Consider the following 16,210-nt stretch of genomic DNA (forward strand, 5'->3'; position numbering starts at 1 on the left):
TATATTCTTTAGTGCATCCTGAAGTGTACCTTCAGATTTCTCAAAAAATGGGAAGTATTGATGTGAGTTGCACTACGTGTCTGCTTAGCTTAATCTCCAAATTTCAGTAGGTGACCGGTAGAAAACTAACTATATGAATGAGTCTGCTACAGAGTAATGCTTCATCTGGTGCAATCTTTTATTTTCCAGCAAGTAGCAGGGAGTTTAGCAGAGTCTGGGAGTCAGAGTTGTATCTGGGTCATCTTTTTTAATAAGCACCAGTAGACATGTCTTACATGAATTTGTCTAATACCTTTTTGACTCCATTTATACTTCTGATTTTTGCAATGTCCTATGGCAATGAGTTCTGCAATAAGAGAACATTGTTTCTTCTTTCTCTTCTCCCCTCTCCCTCCCCAGACCTAATGTGTGATGATTTTGTTGGGCACCCCAGTTCTTATAATTTGAGGAATAGTGGATATTCATTCTTTGCATGTTTTCTTTGGACTTTTTATGAATTTTAGAGACTATTGTAGCAGAGTTAAATCTTTTCTAGAGTGAAGAATCCTATTTTCTCCTCGTAAGAAAGCTGTAATGCACCTCTTACAGTTCTTGTTGGTTTTTTTACGTCTTTTCTAGTTTTACTGTGTTCTGTTCTAGATGGTGCAACCATAATTTCATTAATGCTCGGTTAGTTCATGGACAATTACAGTAAAGGAATATTCTGGTGAACATCTACTTATTATTTCTTGGAATAGCAGGTGTGTGGTCTGTTGAGTTTCAGAATCCTAAATGTGAAACTGATTTAGGTTTTACATGCATCTGATAATTCATAAGTGGTAAATACAGTGCTTAATATTTTTAAAGTTAATTTCGCTGTTAAGGTACTTTACTTTTGCCTGTAAATGAGCCTATAGGTAATCAATCTATGTATTTTATTTTCAGGAATCTGAGAGACTGTGTGACAAGCTGCTTTTAAGACAAAGGATGAACTTGTTGTCCCAGATGTCTGCTACTCCAATAGACTGCTTATTTAAGGTTGATAACTTTTATGGCAGAATATGTATATAATTACATTTTGCATGTTTATATCCCTTCTTTTCCGTGATGTTCTGAAATCTAATACAGTATTAATTACATTAGTACTGCAAAATGTGTTTTAGTAGATGCTAAAAGTGTGTTTTGAATCTAGTACATTTCTGTGTCAAAAAGTTACCAAGTTAATATAATCTTACGGATTTTAGCACATTATGAGAAATGTGGAGGCAAACGAGGATGAAATGCTACTGCTGTTGGTATTGATGGCCCGTTTAATGTACAGATGTGGTATTACTATCTGATTGTCTCTGAAAGCTTTTAGTGCTTGAAATTGAAAGTTTTCTGAAAGAATTTAAATGTGGTCACCTGACAGCTACTTCATATTATATGTTAATCTCATATTGTCATTCTAAAAGAATTTTGCCTATACAAGGACACAAAGCAGAGCTTCTAATTATATGTGTTCACAGCTTATGGCTAGCGACTTAGTAATTTTATAGAAATGTTTTTGCACAGAGGGTGCTCAATTTCGTGACTGAGTCTAAAGAGAACAATAGGAATTGTTTTAATCTTTTATAGAAAGTGAAGTAAGCCAAGAACAGATTCTTTTTAATACTGAATGCCCATTAGGAGGTTTTGTGCTGTGACATTGTTCATTTCTGCTTTCTAATGCTTGAATACGTGCCTTTTATAATCAGTTCCTTTCATTTTGTGCTTCAGTAAATTACTCTATTTTTTTGTGTGTGTGTGTGTTTTTTTTTTTAAAGGAGGCTTTTTATATTGGCTCTTCATTCTCTTTATTCTCTTGGCTTTTTGTAGCATATTGCTTCAGGTAATCAGGAGGAAGTGGAGCGATTACTGAGTCAAGGTGACAGTGATAAGGACACTGTACAGAAAATGTGTCATCCACTCTGTTACTGTGACAAATGTGAGAAGCTAGTATCTGGGTAAGCACTTTTCATCTCCACAAATACACAAAAAGCTACCTAAAAGTCTTCATCTAAGATTTACTTAAGAAAGTATAGAATCATAGAATGGTTTAGGTTGGAAGGGACCTCAAAGATCATCTAGTTCCAACCCCCACTGCCATGGGCAGGGACACCCTCCACTAGACCACGATGCCCAAAGCCCCATCCAACCTGGTCTTAAGCACTTCCAGGGATGGGGCATCCACAACATCTCTGGGCAACCTGTTCCAGTGCCTCATCACTCTAACAGGAGAGAATTTCTTTCTAAGATCTCATCTAAATTGACCCTTCTTCAGCTTAAACCCATTACCCCTTGTCCTGTCACTACACTCCCTGATAAACAGTCCCTCACCATCTTTCCTGCAGGCCCCCTTCAGGTACTGGTAAGCTGCAATTAGATCTCCCTGGAGCCGCCTTTTCTCCAGGCTGAACAACCCCAACTCTCTCAGCCTGTCCTCATAGGAGAGGTGCTCCAGCCCTCTGATCAGCTTCGTGGCCCTCCTCTGGACTCGCTCCAACAGCTCCCTGTCTCTCCTGTACTGGGGCCCCCAGAGCTGGACGCAGTACTCCGGGTGGGGTCTCACAAGAGCGGAGTAGAGGGGCAGGATCACCTCCCTCGGCCTGCTGGTCACACCTCTCTTGATGCAGCCCAGGACAGGGTTGGCTTTCTGGGCCGCAAGCGCACACTGCTGGCTCATGTTGAGCTTCTCATCAATCAATACCCCCAAGTCCTTCTCCTTGGGGCTGCTTTCAATCCATTCCTCGCCCAGCCGATAGTTGTGCTTGGGATTGTGCTGACCCACATGCAGGACCTTGCACTTGGCCTTGTTGAACTTTATGCGGTTCGCACGGGCCCACCTCTCCAGCCTGTCAGGGTCCCTCTGGATGGCATCCCTTCCCTCCAGCATGTTGGCCCCACCACACAGCTTGGTGTCATTGGCAAACTTGCTGAGGGTGCACTCCATCCTGCTGTCCATGTCGCCGACAAAGATGTTGAACAGTGCCGGTCCCAGTACTGACCCCTGAGGAACGCCACTCGTCACCATTCTCCACTTGGTATGCTGCTTTTGGTTATAGAGGAAGTTGGTAGCACTTCAGGATGTAGTAGAGAGTGTACATTTATGTGGTTTGAAAAAGCAGAAGAAATATTAGGAGAATACTGAATGCCTTGGAACCAGCCAATTTTATGATGGAGGCTGTATGTATGTAAATATTGTGTGAAATGTTTCTTCTCTTGAACCTAACTTGCCTGTCTTGGACAAAACCACATCTCTTAACAAAACATAAAACTCTGTATAGAATAATTTGTCCATGTGAAGGGAAAAAGGATAAAAAGTTCCAAAATCAGTGTCTTGTCGGCTTTGGCAATTTTTCTCTTTCTCTCCTCCTTACCAGTGCTACGTAGGTAACTGAACTGCTTTTAAACCATTGTGTTTTCAAGGAAACTGAATGATCCTTCCATTATCACGCCATTTTCCCGAGATGACCGGGGTTATACACCACTTCATATAGCAGCTATTTGTGGTGAGTAACGTTGGTTTTCTTCACTAGTGTTTTCTACTCCTTGTGTTTCTTATCTTTATGTTAGCATGTTTTCCAACTTTGCATTAAAGAGTGAATTTTGCATTAAATTATTTTCTGTTTGTTTGCTATGGAAACTGGTATCTTGGCACAGACTGAAGTTATTGTATATTCTTTTAAGCTCAGTTTCTTATGGCTAGGTTATTGTTTGCTGGCTGTTTACTTTTGCCTTAGTGGTTGCCACAGCAGTTCTTTCTTCAGGTGTGGAAAAAAGTAAAAATGTGTCATCAGAAACCAGTCTTGTTTTAAACAACTGGCAAATTGAGAAATTAATCTTTTCTCTCTCCTGCAGCTGGCTATGCATGGTAGATCTGTACCATCTCCTGTCTTGTAATGTTTGTTATGCCGTTGATCTTACATTTATTAGAAGATGCATTAATTTCTTAGTGAGGTGTTTTTTGTTAATAAATGATTTCCTGGTTTTATTATTATCTTGAATCCAAATACAAGAGCGCTTTGTGTGACATGGCTTTATTTTCTATTATTTTCTTACTCATAACATACAAGCGTAGCTTGCTTTTAGCTGGAGGTTCTTTTATGGAGCTTTGACCTTGAGTAATCTGCAATAAAAAAATCCAAATGCCAAGGAAGTGAATATACAGTATGTAGAAACATAGTATGCAGAAATCAGGGTATCTCAGTTTATAGTACGTATTTGAATTTGAAAAGTAGCAATGTTCTTGTGCAAAGTTGACTTTTTTTAATGTCTGCGTATTTTTCAAGGGCAAACATCATTAGTGGATTTACTAGTAGCCAAAGGAGCCATTGTCAATGCTACAGATTACCATGGTTCAACTCCACTTCACCTTGCCTGTCAGAAGGGATACCAAAATGTTACAGTAAGCACCAAAAAAACTTAATTGGAAATAAAAGGAAATACTTAACCCAAATAATAAATACACGACTCTTACTAAGCTGTTCTACTGTTACTATCATTTAGGTCTTCTGAGAAGCTTTTACTGGAACTGTGTATGCTTTCAGAATTGAGGATCTTTTATCATTGTAGTTTGCATGATATTTTATTTTTCCCTGTACTGCAAGGTTTTCAGATATTTGTAATAAACAAGCAATTTTGACAGGTATGCATGCTTGATAATTCATCCATTTATTAACACACATCTCTAACACATAGGTCAAATGGAATAGCCTGTTAACATCTCTGCGCTCTATTAAGACAGAACCACCATTGCAGTCTTCGGAATGAATTAAATGACTTCACATTGTGTTTAAGATAGACGGTGTAACTACATTAATTATTGTGTGCCTGAATTTTATATATGTGAGATTCTTCAATTAGCAATGTAGGGCGAAACCAGTACTGTAATGCCAAGAAGGTAGTGTCTGAAAAGGAGAGACATAGCTAGTTTTTCATGAAGTGCTTCATCATGCTGGAAACCTAAAGGAATCTACAGAGTAACAATGGTTTGTCCATTAATTTTTTAGTTACTTAAATGTCTACTTTTATTTTTCTTTTAAGCTTCTCTTGTTGCACTATAAGGCAAGCACTGATGTTCAGGACAATAATGGAAATACTCCACTTCATTTAGCCTGCACTTATGGTCATGAGGATGTAAGTGACTATTTTGTAACAAAGTAAATGGATATTCTAACGGAATGGAATTAAACTGTGGTGCAAATTTGTACTAAACTTACATATTTTAAAAACTAAATAAAAAAGATTTGGAGGCTAACTATTTAATGCTGTAAATTAGGACTTTATTTAGTAGTTCATAGCAATTTTTATTATGCATTCACATTAAAGATAGTAATATTGTGCAAATTTAGTGGAGTTATTTAACTCTGTTTAATGACACTGAACCGTAAAAGCCTGCCCTTTACACAATGGATATGAGCAGCAATGAAAAAAACCTTTTTAGGATTGCTCATACGTTAACATAATAACATAAATTATATGAATTGAGAGACAATACTATAATTTATTGATAGCTTTCCTTTTCTTTCCAGTGTGTCAAAGCTTTAGTCTACTATGATGTGCATTCCTGTAGACTAGATATTGGTAATGAAAAGGGAGATACTCCTCTCCATATAGCTGCTCGTTGGGGCTATCAAGGGATCATAGAAGTGCTTTTGCAAAATGGGGCAAATCCAGAGATTCAAAACCGGATGAAAGAGACTTCCCTACAGTGTGCATTAAATTCCAAGGTATTCTTCTTTATCTTCTCACCTGATTTCTTTCTGACACAGTTCCACAGAGGTGTAGATGCTTACCTGCTAATAGGATTTTGTGGTCTTGTGCTATTAAAGTGAAAATGAATGTTTGCCTTTAATGAAGAAGGGTTACATTTTAAATCTAATAGCATGAATACAGTCTATGGTATAGAACGTAAATGTGTAAATGGGTACTTTTAATCTGCTCAGTCACGATCTGTTACTAATATTAGGTTGTCAGCTACTTTACGTTTCAGATTCCTTTTTACATGCAATTACATTGGTTCTCTTTATTAATATTTTTGTGCAGATTTTGTCATTGATGGAATTAAACTATCTAACGTTTGAAAGGGGACAGAGTGCTTCTGAGGTAACAACCAGTGCAAGTTGCTAAACTTTTTTTTGCTTATGTTTAACCTGCTTAATCTGATACGTAACTTTTTCTGCGTTTTTTTTTTTTTTGTTTTGTTCTTGATTTTTTTTGGCCAACTTTAAGTCACCACTTAGGTCTCCTCAGCGGTCAACAGAAACTTTCAGCAGAGGATCATCTGTCTCAAGCCTGTCATCAGCATCAACTGATATAAGGCAAGAAGAAGTAAAAAATAGTTATAAAGAGGTAAGATTGAGATATAAGTTTTGACAATAAGCAAACTGAAGGAATCTAGAAGAGTGATATTTTGCAACACTCTTTTAAACTGCTTCTTCCGGAATAGCCGCCTGTCTGGTTTGGAAAATTATATGCTGCGATCCTCAGATGCTTGTCATCTCAGTATCTAAACACTTATTTTTGTATGGTATCAACTGCTCTGCTGGTTATTTCTGGGGAAAAATTGAAAGCTTATTTGGAGTAGTTGTTCAGATTTACTGTAGTTAAACTACATAATTTGAGAATTTGTTGAGTTTCCAAAATGATAATGGCAGTCAGTGCCTCAAGGACCTTGCTGTCCTGTCCAGGAATTAAATGCCATTGTTAGCTTACCAAATCTGTCAGGGAAAAGAGACGACTACTACAGGCATACTAGCAAACAATTTAACAAACTAGAATGTCAAGACAAGCTTCCAAAATAGGCATAGGAAATCAATTTTGTAATATGTGAAGAAGTACGCTAAATACTAAATATCTTGCACATATAGAATCGTATGTGTTTGCTGATTTTGCTCTGTGCACACCAACCAAGATGCCGTCCTCTGAATTTTTTCATGTGGGACCTCAGATCCATACTTTTCATTTACCCCTCCTACGACTGTCATATCACCACTCCTTCTGATGCTTCTCTCTTTTTTCCCCAGTCCTCCTGTTCCATTTTTTCCAAATTGACCTCCATAGTATTTTTGTTTCTCTCCATGCCATCTCTATATTCAAATTCTTACTTTTCCTGCTATGAAAAGGTTCTTCTCTTGCCAGAAGTTTCTGTTTTCTAAAAATGTTCAAGAAACTCAAAGATGTGAAGTTTGACTGGACAGTATTACTTCACACTTCATTATCAGTTGCTGTGTGAGAGCCTCAGTGTAGGAGTGTACCTCCCCGTTTGCAGAGTGAAGCACTCTAAGTAAGGTCTAATGTGCGTAAAAGTTCACCTCATAGATTGAGGATTTATTTTTCCTTAAAGGAACAAATTTATCACACCCAAGAGCTAAGACTGTAGTTCAAATCAGGGAAGAAGACTACAAGCAGCTTACACCTTAGATTCTTGGGGTTAATGACCTTCTGCTGTAATCCAGCTTTAGTTCATTTCTGTTTGCCAAGTTTCACATGGGCTCACTGCTCTTACTCGTACCAAGCAAAGAGGCAAGGGCCTAATCTGAGAGAGCTCCGTGAAGGGAACACCACGGGAAGCAATGGGAAGCTGATAAGGTCAGTTTTCCAGACATCAAGGTTAGACCATGGATTAAGGGGATGCAGTTAGATCATTATTAATCAATGCTGCTGGTGAATTAAACTCTTTGCTTAAATGAGCCAGTCATGGTGTATGTCTTGCATGTGGCTTGTTTACAACTTAGAAAAGAAAGAGTGAAAGAGCCAGGCAAGTAAATTTGGAGCTTCCTCTGATGGAACTAATAACTCCTTGCACAATTTTTGTTCAGCAACAGAAAAACTGAGCATGTGAGTGAATTGCAGTAGATTTCTTTCATCTATTTTTACATTTAAAGTAAGGTACTTCTGTTCCATGGAGGACTGAGAAAGCAAACTGGAAAGATGAGGAAATGCATGTAACAGACATTTTGCCCTAAGTACTCTTAATAAATTATCTATGAGCTGCATAACAGATGTTGTATGCTTCTCCATTGCTAGGGCCTGAGGCAGTTTTTAGAACTGTAAGGCAGTTGTTATTTTTGGAAAGAAATTATCAGAGCTTGTGGGTCACTTGCTATTACTGTTAGGCATCTTGTATGTGATAAGAGATGGAAGGCTTCTGAAAGTCATCAAGACCATTACATTCTCCAGCGATATTCTTCTATACAAGCAGGGGAAATTTATGGGAGGCACAGATCTCCCTAGTATATATAGTCGATTTTAGATGTATATGTGTAGAGATTGGGATTCAGCTCACCTAACTTCGGATGTCTGAAAGGCAGTTGTCTTAACTTTAGGCATCTATTTTCCCTCCTTAGTGGAGAGAAATCGGTACCTCCAGAGAAGAATTAATCTTGGACATGCTTAGTTTGACCTGAGTTGCACTTGAGTGTCATTTATTGACTGCATTCTGTTCTGTAGCTAGCAGAGAGGGAGTTTAAATGACTGGCTTAGGTTTAGACAGCTACCTTCTACTCATTCAAAGTTAAGCAAGAGGAATCCTGACTTGAGCACCTAGTGCATGACTTCAAGGAGCTTCACCTTGTGTTAGAAAGGTAGCAATAAAATAAAACTTAGCAACTTTCCTAAAAAGAGATAAAAATGGATGGAGAGATTTAATCTAACCTCTGATCTTTCACCTGTAGATATGTCCTATTCTTCTGCTAAAACCCTGAAGAAGGAGATCAGACCAGTAAAACACAACTCCATTTTAGTCTCATTCTTCCTTGTTTGCTTTACCAAACACTACTGTCACAGTCAGCAAGGTAATCATTTCTAGATAAAGATTGAAACGTGACTGTAGCTGTTACTCCGTGACATCTTCAACTTGCAAGATGTTTCTTAACATTGAAATAAGTTTGTTTACACAGCAGCATCTTTGGTGATGATGGCACAGCAGGAGCATAATTTCCTATAATGTTGAAACAGACTTTCACAAAGCTTATTAAATGATTCTTCAACAATCTGCAGAGACTGGACAAGTTGCTTATTGATAGTATTAATGGACTCTCCCTGCCCTTTTACTGGCACCTATGCCATTTCTATGAGCTTAGATCTCAACTCCTTCATTTGAGAGTAGAGAATCAGAGGAGAAGCGGGGAGACAAGTACATCTCATTCTCCTGCTTTCACAAGCAATCGGAGGGATCAGGGGAATGGCATCAGTGTGCTGCAGAGCACCTTCCATCTCTTCTTCCCCCACTTGCCTCTTTCCCCCACAGAGTTCATAAACACATTCAAGCAGTCGTGCTCAGGCATTAGCTGGCATGAGCATGTACATACTTCATTGGTCTAATGCTGGTCCCTGGAATAACTATCTGAGTTGAAGAGACCTGGCTTTTGCTAATGCATACCCTTTGATATTTGTATCTTTTCAGATTTTAAGTAAGAAAACAAATTTCATACTTACAGTCAGGTTAGATTTGTACATGTTTATTTTTTAACTAGGAATAAACCGATAATCTGCAAATGTGAAGTGAACAACTGGAAAGCATCTTTTTCATCTTAAACTGTTGTTTCTCAAATCGCACAATAAAACCTGCCATTCTTTGTGCTCCTGGTAGCTTATAGTAGCTCAGCAAGAGGCCAAACAGTACTAGTGTTTATCAGGATAAAAATTTGTCTTGAGAGGGATTTTTAGTGTTAGGTTCAGAACAGAAATGCATAGTCAGCTGCTGCTGAAGTGGCATAATAATGTGTTATCAGCTTACATGGCTTTGCTTATGTGCGGACTGCGTGTCCTCTATTTAGGTAAGTACTGTTTATCATTAAGCAAGTCAGAGACCATCAAATAGCCACAGGCCTTGCACAGCTTTTGTATTTCATAAAGGAAGAAGGTTTTTCCTTTAAAACTTTATCAACAAATATGACATGGGCCAGCAGCAATCCTGCCACATGAGCTTTAGGAGGTTAGTGAAGGACACAGGATTTTCTGTGTACAGCTTAATACCAATACTAACAAAGCAAATAAATTTTCTTCATGCATAGGTGGAAAAACTCCTAAGAGCAGTTGCTGATGGAGATCTGGAAATGGTGAGTCTTAGCATGGCTGTTGAATATTATTGAATTCCAATTTACCTCATTCAAATTGAGGAATTTATTTGTAAATTATATTTAGGGAAGAATGTTTTGGGTAATACCTTCCTTCAGCAACAATTAATCAAATTCAGCTCATTTTCTGCAAAGAATATTCACTCCACGTCCCGAAATTATTATACCTACAGTGCTTCAAGGGCCCTTATTTTGACATTTCCGTGACTTCTTGCACCAAATAAATTACTTTAAATTGAATAATTTCTTTGTGAAGGCCTATCATTTAAAAATGTATGCATAGCCACCTCTAGGAGATGCAAAGAACTTGGGAAGAACAACATTCAGGACAGGTATGTTGAAAAGAAATATTGTGGGAAGGAGCAATTTATTTGCTTGCAGGTGCTCAAGCTGCGCTGTCAAATGCTGCTGTTAGATGGGGAGCATGGTGCATTGCAGAACTGTAAAAAGATATGTACACTGAGGTCACAATATTGGACTGGATATGCAGTCAGCACAAATCAAACAAGGCAAAATAGATGAGTTTTCAGGTAAACCTGATTTTTGACAGCAAATCCAATAGAAAGTGTTGTTATTCCTAGTCGCTTGTTCCTGTGTCACAGAAGTACATTGTATCTTTTCCCATATGTGCATTGATGCACGTGCTCAAGTGGCAGCGCTGTGCACCAGTTCTGGAAATTGAATGATGGGTTATACAGTTTGTGTTTTGTTTTGTGGTTTGTTTGTGGGGTTTTTTTTTTTTTTTTGGTTTTTTTTTGACTTAGGAAGCATTCCAGTAATACAGTATTTTTAAATCCACAAATGCTTTTTTATTCCTAAATTGCCAGGTTCTCTAATGCTTTGAATATCGTCTGCTCTTTTCTGTGTGTTTACTGCATGTAATAATTGTGCATTGGTACTATAAATGAAAAATGGGGTCTTATTTTGTTTGTTGTGATACCTTTTTATTAATATTTCATACAGAGAAGAAATGTAGGTGACACCATTCAGTACAGAGAAGTTATCTCAAGGCAATACAACTTTACTGTAGTTTGGATTTCACTTCAAATAGATAGCTGATGGCTGTAATAATACCAGTTTCAGAATTGATGTTCTGTAATCTGTGATAGTTACCACCTGTCTTGACATATTTTTTAGTTACTATTGCCCTTTATTTCTGAAAATTTGAACAATAAGGTGCTTCCAATGTCATTCTACTGAAAAATTGAAGATGACACAGAAATCTTTAGAAGTTTTGTCTTTGGGAAGATGTATAAGGCTGTACATTTCTTAATTGTTTTGTAGTTCACAGAACAAAATCAGGAATCCATGTGAGAATGCAGGGTTTTTCTGCTGGATGCATGTTCTGAAAAATTTGTTTAGGTGATAGGTACCAGCAGTTACAGATCCTAATGAAGCGTCACACAGTCATAGTAAAATAGATAATGTGTGGCAAAATATATACCGTGTTAATATTGATTTTCTCATGTTTTATTCCAGTTAGATGATAGAAACAAAATAATTTATCAACTGATAGAGAAAAGAACTGTTCAGTTGTTAAGTAAATATCATTATCCTCATTTACAATGTAACTTAATCTTAGTAATTATTTCCAGGTCAGCCCTTAAGTCATTTCAAGAAGCAGCAATATATACAATGGTGATATTTACCACTCTCCTGGCAAGTAGTAAACATGAATGTATTACAATTAACTTTTCACCGACTTTGTGAAAATCTAAACTGCACCATGAAAATATTTAAAGAAAATTAAATACAGTGCTGTAATTTGCTGGAAAATTAATATCTAGCACTGCTCAACAAATATCAGCAGTGATAAGCACATAGAAATCTAATCTATGCATTCAGATGACAGAATCACTGTAATTTTTGTGGCTTTACTTTCCACATTGCTCAAATTCATGTAAAACTGTTCATTATAAAGAGAATTGTCCCATTGGATGGCAAAGGTTACAGCTTGCATATCTATTTAAAAAACACGGTTATTTAAAAACTCTTTATCTTGTTCCGACAGCCTGAGGTCTGTCTCCATAGGAACAGAAGCAGCAGTACGGTCATTAGTGCCGTTGTAGATTTCCACTGTGACAGCCAATTGAGTGTTGCAAGAGGAGGCATTTAAAAAAAAGTGCTATGAAACTGGAAGATTAAAAAAAATAAATGTTGTGCTGTGATTGTTCAGTAAGCCAGAAAACAACCTTTGTCATCATTGTAGCACCCACAAACTTCAAAAGCAAGTATGCTCTAGATTGGAGATAATGATGTTAATCAATGACAGTTATTTTAATTAGCTGACTCAATGGCAACTAATTCTACATTTCGAAAATAAAATTTAGCCCACATTGGTAAATTTTTTGAGTCTGTAGTGAGAAAGAAATATTTTGGAACAGTATTTTTGGAATATATGTATAGAAAGGTGGCCCTGCTAAATATTCCAGCAAATGTGTTACTCTGCAATGTAAAGGTTTTACATGGTGAATTAACTGGCAAAAGGAGATCATGGACAATTTCCTGAGATGCTTCAGTGCAGGTCTGCTTTGAAGTACATTTAACCTTTTGACCAAAAAACCCTTAAAAAAAAAAAAAGCTATTCCACTGTAATTATAGAGAGGTATGCATGGGAGTAGCATGTTCAGATTTTTGGTGAGACACTGGTATTGTTATGTTGAGAGCTGTGTATTTGGATAGCGAAAGCAGCAGTATTGCGTTGTGACAGAAGGAAAAGGTGTCAGTTGTGAGAGTCTTGGTCAGTCTGCAGAGAAAGGAGGAAGTGAAGTGACAGTAATATTTATTTTAGACATGTAACAAATGTAGTAAATAGTAAATCTTCATTGATCTGGCCTTCCGTAAACACAAGCTTCAGGAAGATTTCCTTTTACTCCAGAGAACAATGTGGAATGTGCAGAGAAAGTACTATTCCCTGTGAAGAACATCTTTCCTATCTCAGTTATGTTATCATTCAGAAGCAGGTATATAGCCCTTACTAGTTGTCCTAAGATTTATTCTAGCTGCATCTGTTTAATTGGATAGATAATTAATGAGTATTTGGTTTCCCAGAGCTACCTTAATGGTAAGAAGCAGAACTTGCTGACAAGTGTGAGAGTAAATACAGTGGGAGAAACCTGTAGGAAATTCCTTTCTCCCCATTCTCTTCTTGACTAGCATCTGTAGAGCTCTTGGGTTGGTCCAGTTCTGCGGCATCAAACCCAACCCATGAATCCAGCAAAGAAGGTTCTATCTCAGTTTTGGCAGAAGGTGGTTCCTCAGTTTTGCTTCGTGCCACTGCTCAGTGGGAGGCAAAGGGCTCATCTTTCTTCATGGTAATAAGACAATGATACATCTTTTGACAGCTCTCTTGAAAGCTGCTAAAAAAAAAGTAAAAGGAAAACCCTTCACAGGATAACATGTATCACAGCTTTATACACACTGTGTAATCCTGTAACTTGCTGTGTCTGGGAGATACAGCACAAGTGCCCTGACCTTCCTCCTGTCTTTTGAGTGCTGTGATATTAGCAGTTTTCATGCACCTAGAAAAAGGTGACTGTTAATGTATTGTCCCTTGCATTATGAGGCCAATTTAATTGCCACTTCTGTCTTGAGTTTCTGAAAGACTTGTCTCTGAGCATAATACAAACTCAGAATGATACACTGGCTAGATGTCAGGCTTGACATTGCCAGATGGTGTAATAATGGAGATTTAATACAGTCATTGCTAGTGCTAAGATTTCTTTAGTTTACAGTGGATTAATGAGTTTCAAGGTGAAAATGTATTTCTTAAACAGCTTTTTTTTGTTGCATAAAATTTAATGTAAAATTAACATGCAGTAAGTGTCACTGTTTGCAAATTGCACATGAATGCTCTGAGTCCTGAGACTGTCTTCACTGAAGGACCTCTCTCTCCCTCAAAAACGAGGCATTGTACATTGAGGAAAAAAGTGAAACTGTCAAGCTCCTGGGAAGTGACAGACCTAAGAAAAGTCAGTGCCCCTGCAAAGTTTTGGATATTGGTTAAATGTCATCATCCTTGTCACTTCTTATGTTCCTTAAAGCAAAAGATGAAACAAAATTCACATTGATATAAGCTGGCACAAATCATCTAGGCTAAAAGGATTTGGAGGGTTTGAGAATAGGTGAACACTGAAGTCTTGATTAGGCAGCAGGAAGTCATTTATAATTTACTTCACTGCTATACTTGGTGAACTTTCTAGCTGCTTTGTCAGCAATAACATTTGATTTTTTTTAATTTGGCCTGTGAGCAGCTGATGCCAGGAGGTAGCTGAGATACAAGTGTATATTGATGAAATCTTACTTGTCTGCATATGATAATTTATTAGGACATGGAACTTGTGGACTCCATAAAGGAGGACTTGCTTTTTATGTCAGGTACGTTATCTCTTGGAATGGATGGAAGAAGACTTAGAAGATGAGGACGACACAGTCAGTACATCAAAACCAGAATTCTGCCATCCGTTATGCCAGTGCTCAAAATGTGGGCCAGCACAAAAGGTTGGAATATTTATTCTGTAAAAAGAATAATTTCTATTCTTGTAATGTAACTTCTAGGTCTAGGGAAGTAGCATTCATGTTGCCCAACACCTCTGTATCTCTGCCTAAAAGTCAGTTAAATGTATACAGATCTTAACAGAGTTCATCTGATGTCTTGAAATTGTTCTCTTTTTCATTGAACTGTAGAAAATTTTGGATACAGGAACAGCGTTGAAAGACTTGCTCAATATCTAATGGAGTGAAAAAACTTTGCAGTTTGCTTTTAGAATAGGTGGACTGCTGTCATTAAGGTTTGGACAACTCTGAATAAATGGGAAAAATGTTTTTCTAAGCCTCAGTTTCTCCTGGTTCTCTTTTATAGTTTACATTCCTGTCACAGAGTATGTACTTATCTGTTAGTAATCAGTTTAGCACGGAATACCTGCTAATCCGATAATCAATGTAATGCTGATAAAGTCTTTTTTTAATTGCATGACATCTTTCATACAAGATATGTCTAAAACCTCTTCAGAGATTAAATGTAATTGCAAAGACTTTCTTTTCAATTGCAAAGATTTCCTTTCCCCTTATTAATCATGGACTGTAGAGAAGAATCAGGCTTTACAATGTGCTTTTTAAAAAAAAAAAATTAAATATGGAATGATCCCAGCTTATTGGAAATAGAAGACCAATTACTTGCTTTTCAGAAAGAAAATGTATTACTGTGTCTGAAGGTATACATAACTGGATAAGTCATTGCAAAATAAACCAAAGTATAAATTTTCAGTGTATTGGCTGCTTTGAGGTAACAGTATCTGTATTACATAACTGAGAAAAAAACCTTAGATTTATTTTGTGCAGGCTAAGAGTGTGCTAGTTGTCCTTAAATGCTTCACATTCACACTGTGCTTTATTCTCTGCTAACATGTGTCCATGTACCCTGAGTACAGAGATCATGTGCTACAGATGCCAGAGCCTGTGACCACAAAGTTCATTTTATTGGTAACAGGGGAAGGAATGGCATTTGCCATTCCATTTGTGGAATTTACTTGCCTACTGAATGAGAAGTAGAAGGAACTTCTTAACTAATATTAACCAGTGTATTAGATAGACACACATTTAAGAGCACGCTGAGGATGGGCAGAATGAAAGATTGTCTACCACTGTAAATGTTAGGCACCTACACAGTTTGTGAGAGGAGTAAAAAGGGATGTTCTGTACTGCTGTGTAAGCTGTCTTCCAGGTAGTTTCCTTACCTTTCCTCCCCATGGGAGTCTGTTTTCTGGGTAGTGTTACTTCCACATGAATAAAACTAATTTTAGGTTTTATCCTTCCTTATTACCTTGAGCTTCATGTGGCAGTAAAATAAGTGTATAGTGTCTGTCTCTGAGAGCATAAATGCCTGTATAAATGAAAGTAACTCATAATATTTACACTTACTCTCCATATGTATGAGCATCCTAACAGCTATATAAAACCTGTAATTTCTGCCTGCATCTCAACCTGGTGCTGCTTTAGCCTCTTTTTAATATCATGAATATTTTGCCTGGGATTTCTGTATATGAAGCTATCAAGTTGGAAGAAAAGAGAGAAAAATAAAACTCATTGTTCTGTTGAAAAATACTACTAAGCTCTCTAACAGAAGTTCTTGT

At 37.4% G+C, this 16,210-nt stretch overlaps 1 protein-coding gene across 11 annotated transcripts in view; it reads left to right on the forward strand.

Moving 5' to 3' along the window:
- ANKRD27 (ankyrin repeat domain 27) overlaps positions 1-16,210 on the forward strand; it is a 57,449-nt gene that overhangs the window by 32,762 nt on the left and 8,477 nt on the right. For all 11 annotated transcript variants that reach the window (XM_054840630.1, XM_054840625.1, XM_054840631.1 and 8 more), the window contains 10 exons: positions 925-1,017; positions 1,837-1,964; positions 3,427-3,509; positions 4,290-4,405; positions 5,044-5,136; positions 5,532-5,729; positions 6,046-6,105; positions 6,232-6,351; positions 10,017-10,061; positions 14,457-14,579. In XM_054840630.1, coding sequence (XP_054696605.1) covers positions 925-1,017; positions 1,837-1,964; positions 3,427-3,509; positions 4,290-4,405; positions 5,044-5,136; positions 5,532-5,729; positions 6,046-6,105; positions 6,232-6,351; positions 10,017-10,061; positions 14,457-14,579 — 1,059 coding nt within the window. The remainder of the gene's footprint in view (positions 1-924; positions 1,018-1,836; positions 1,965-3,426; positions 3,510-4,289; positions 4,406-5,043; positions 5,137-5,531; positions 5,730-6,045; positions 6,106-6,231; positions 6,352-10,016; positions 10,062-14,456; positions 14,580-16,210) is intronic.

This window comes from Grus americana, chromosome 13 (genome assembly GCF_028858705.1).
Source record: "Grus americana isolate bGruAme1 chromosome 13, bGruAme1.mat, whole genome shotgun sequence".
In the NCBI taxonomy this organism is placed as follows: domain Eukaryota; kingdom Metazoa; phylum Chordata; class Aves; order Gruiformes; family Gruidae; genus Grus; species Grus americana.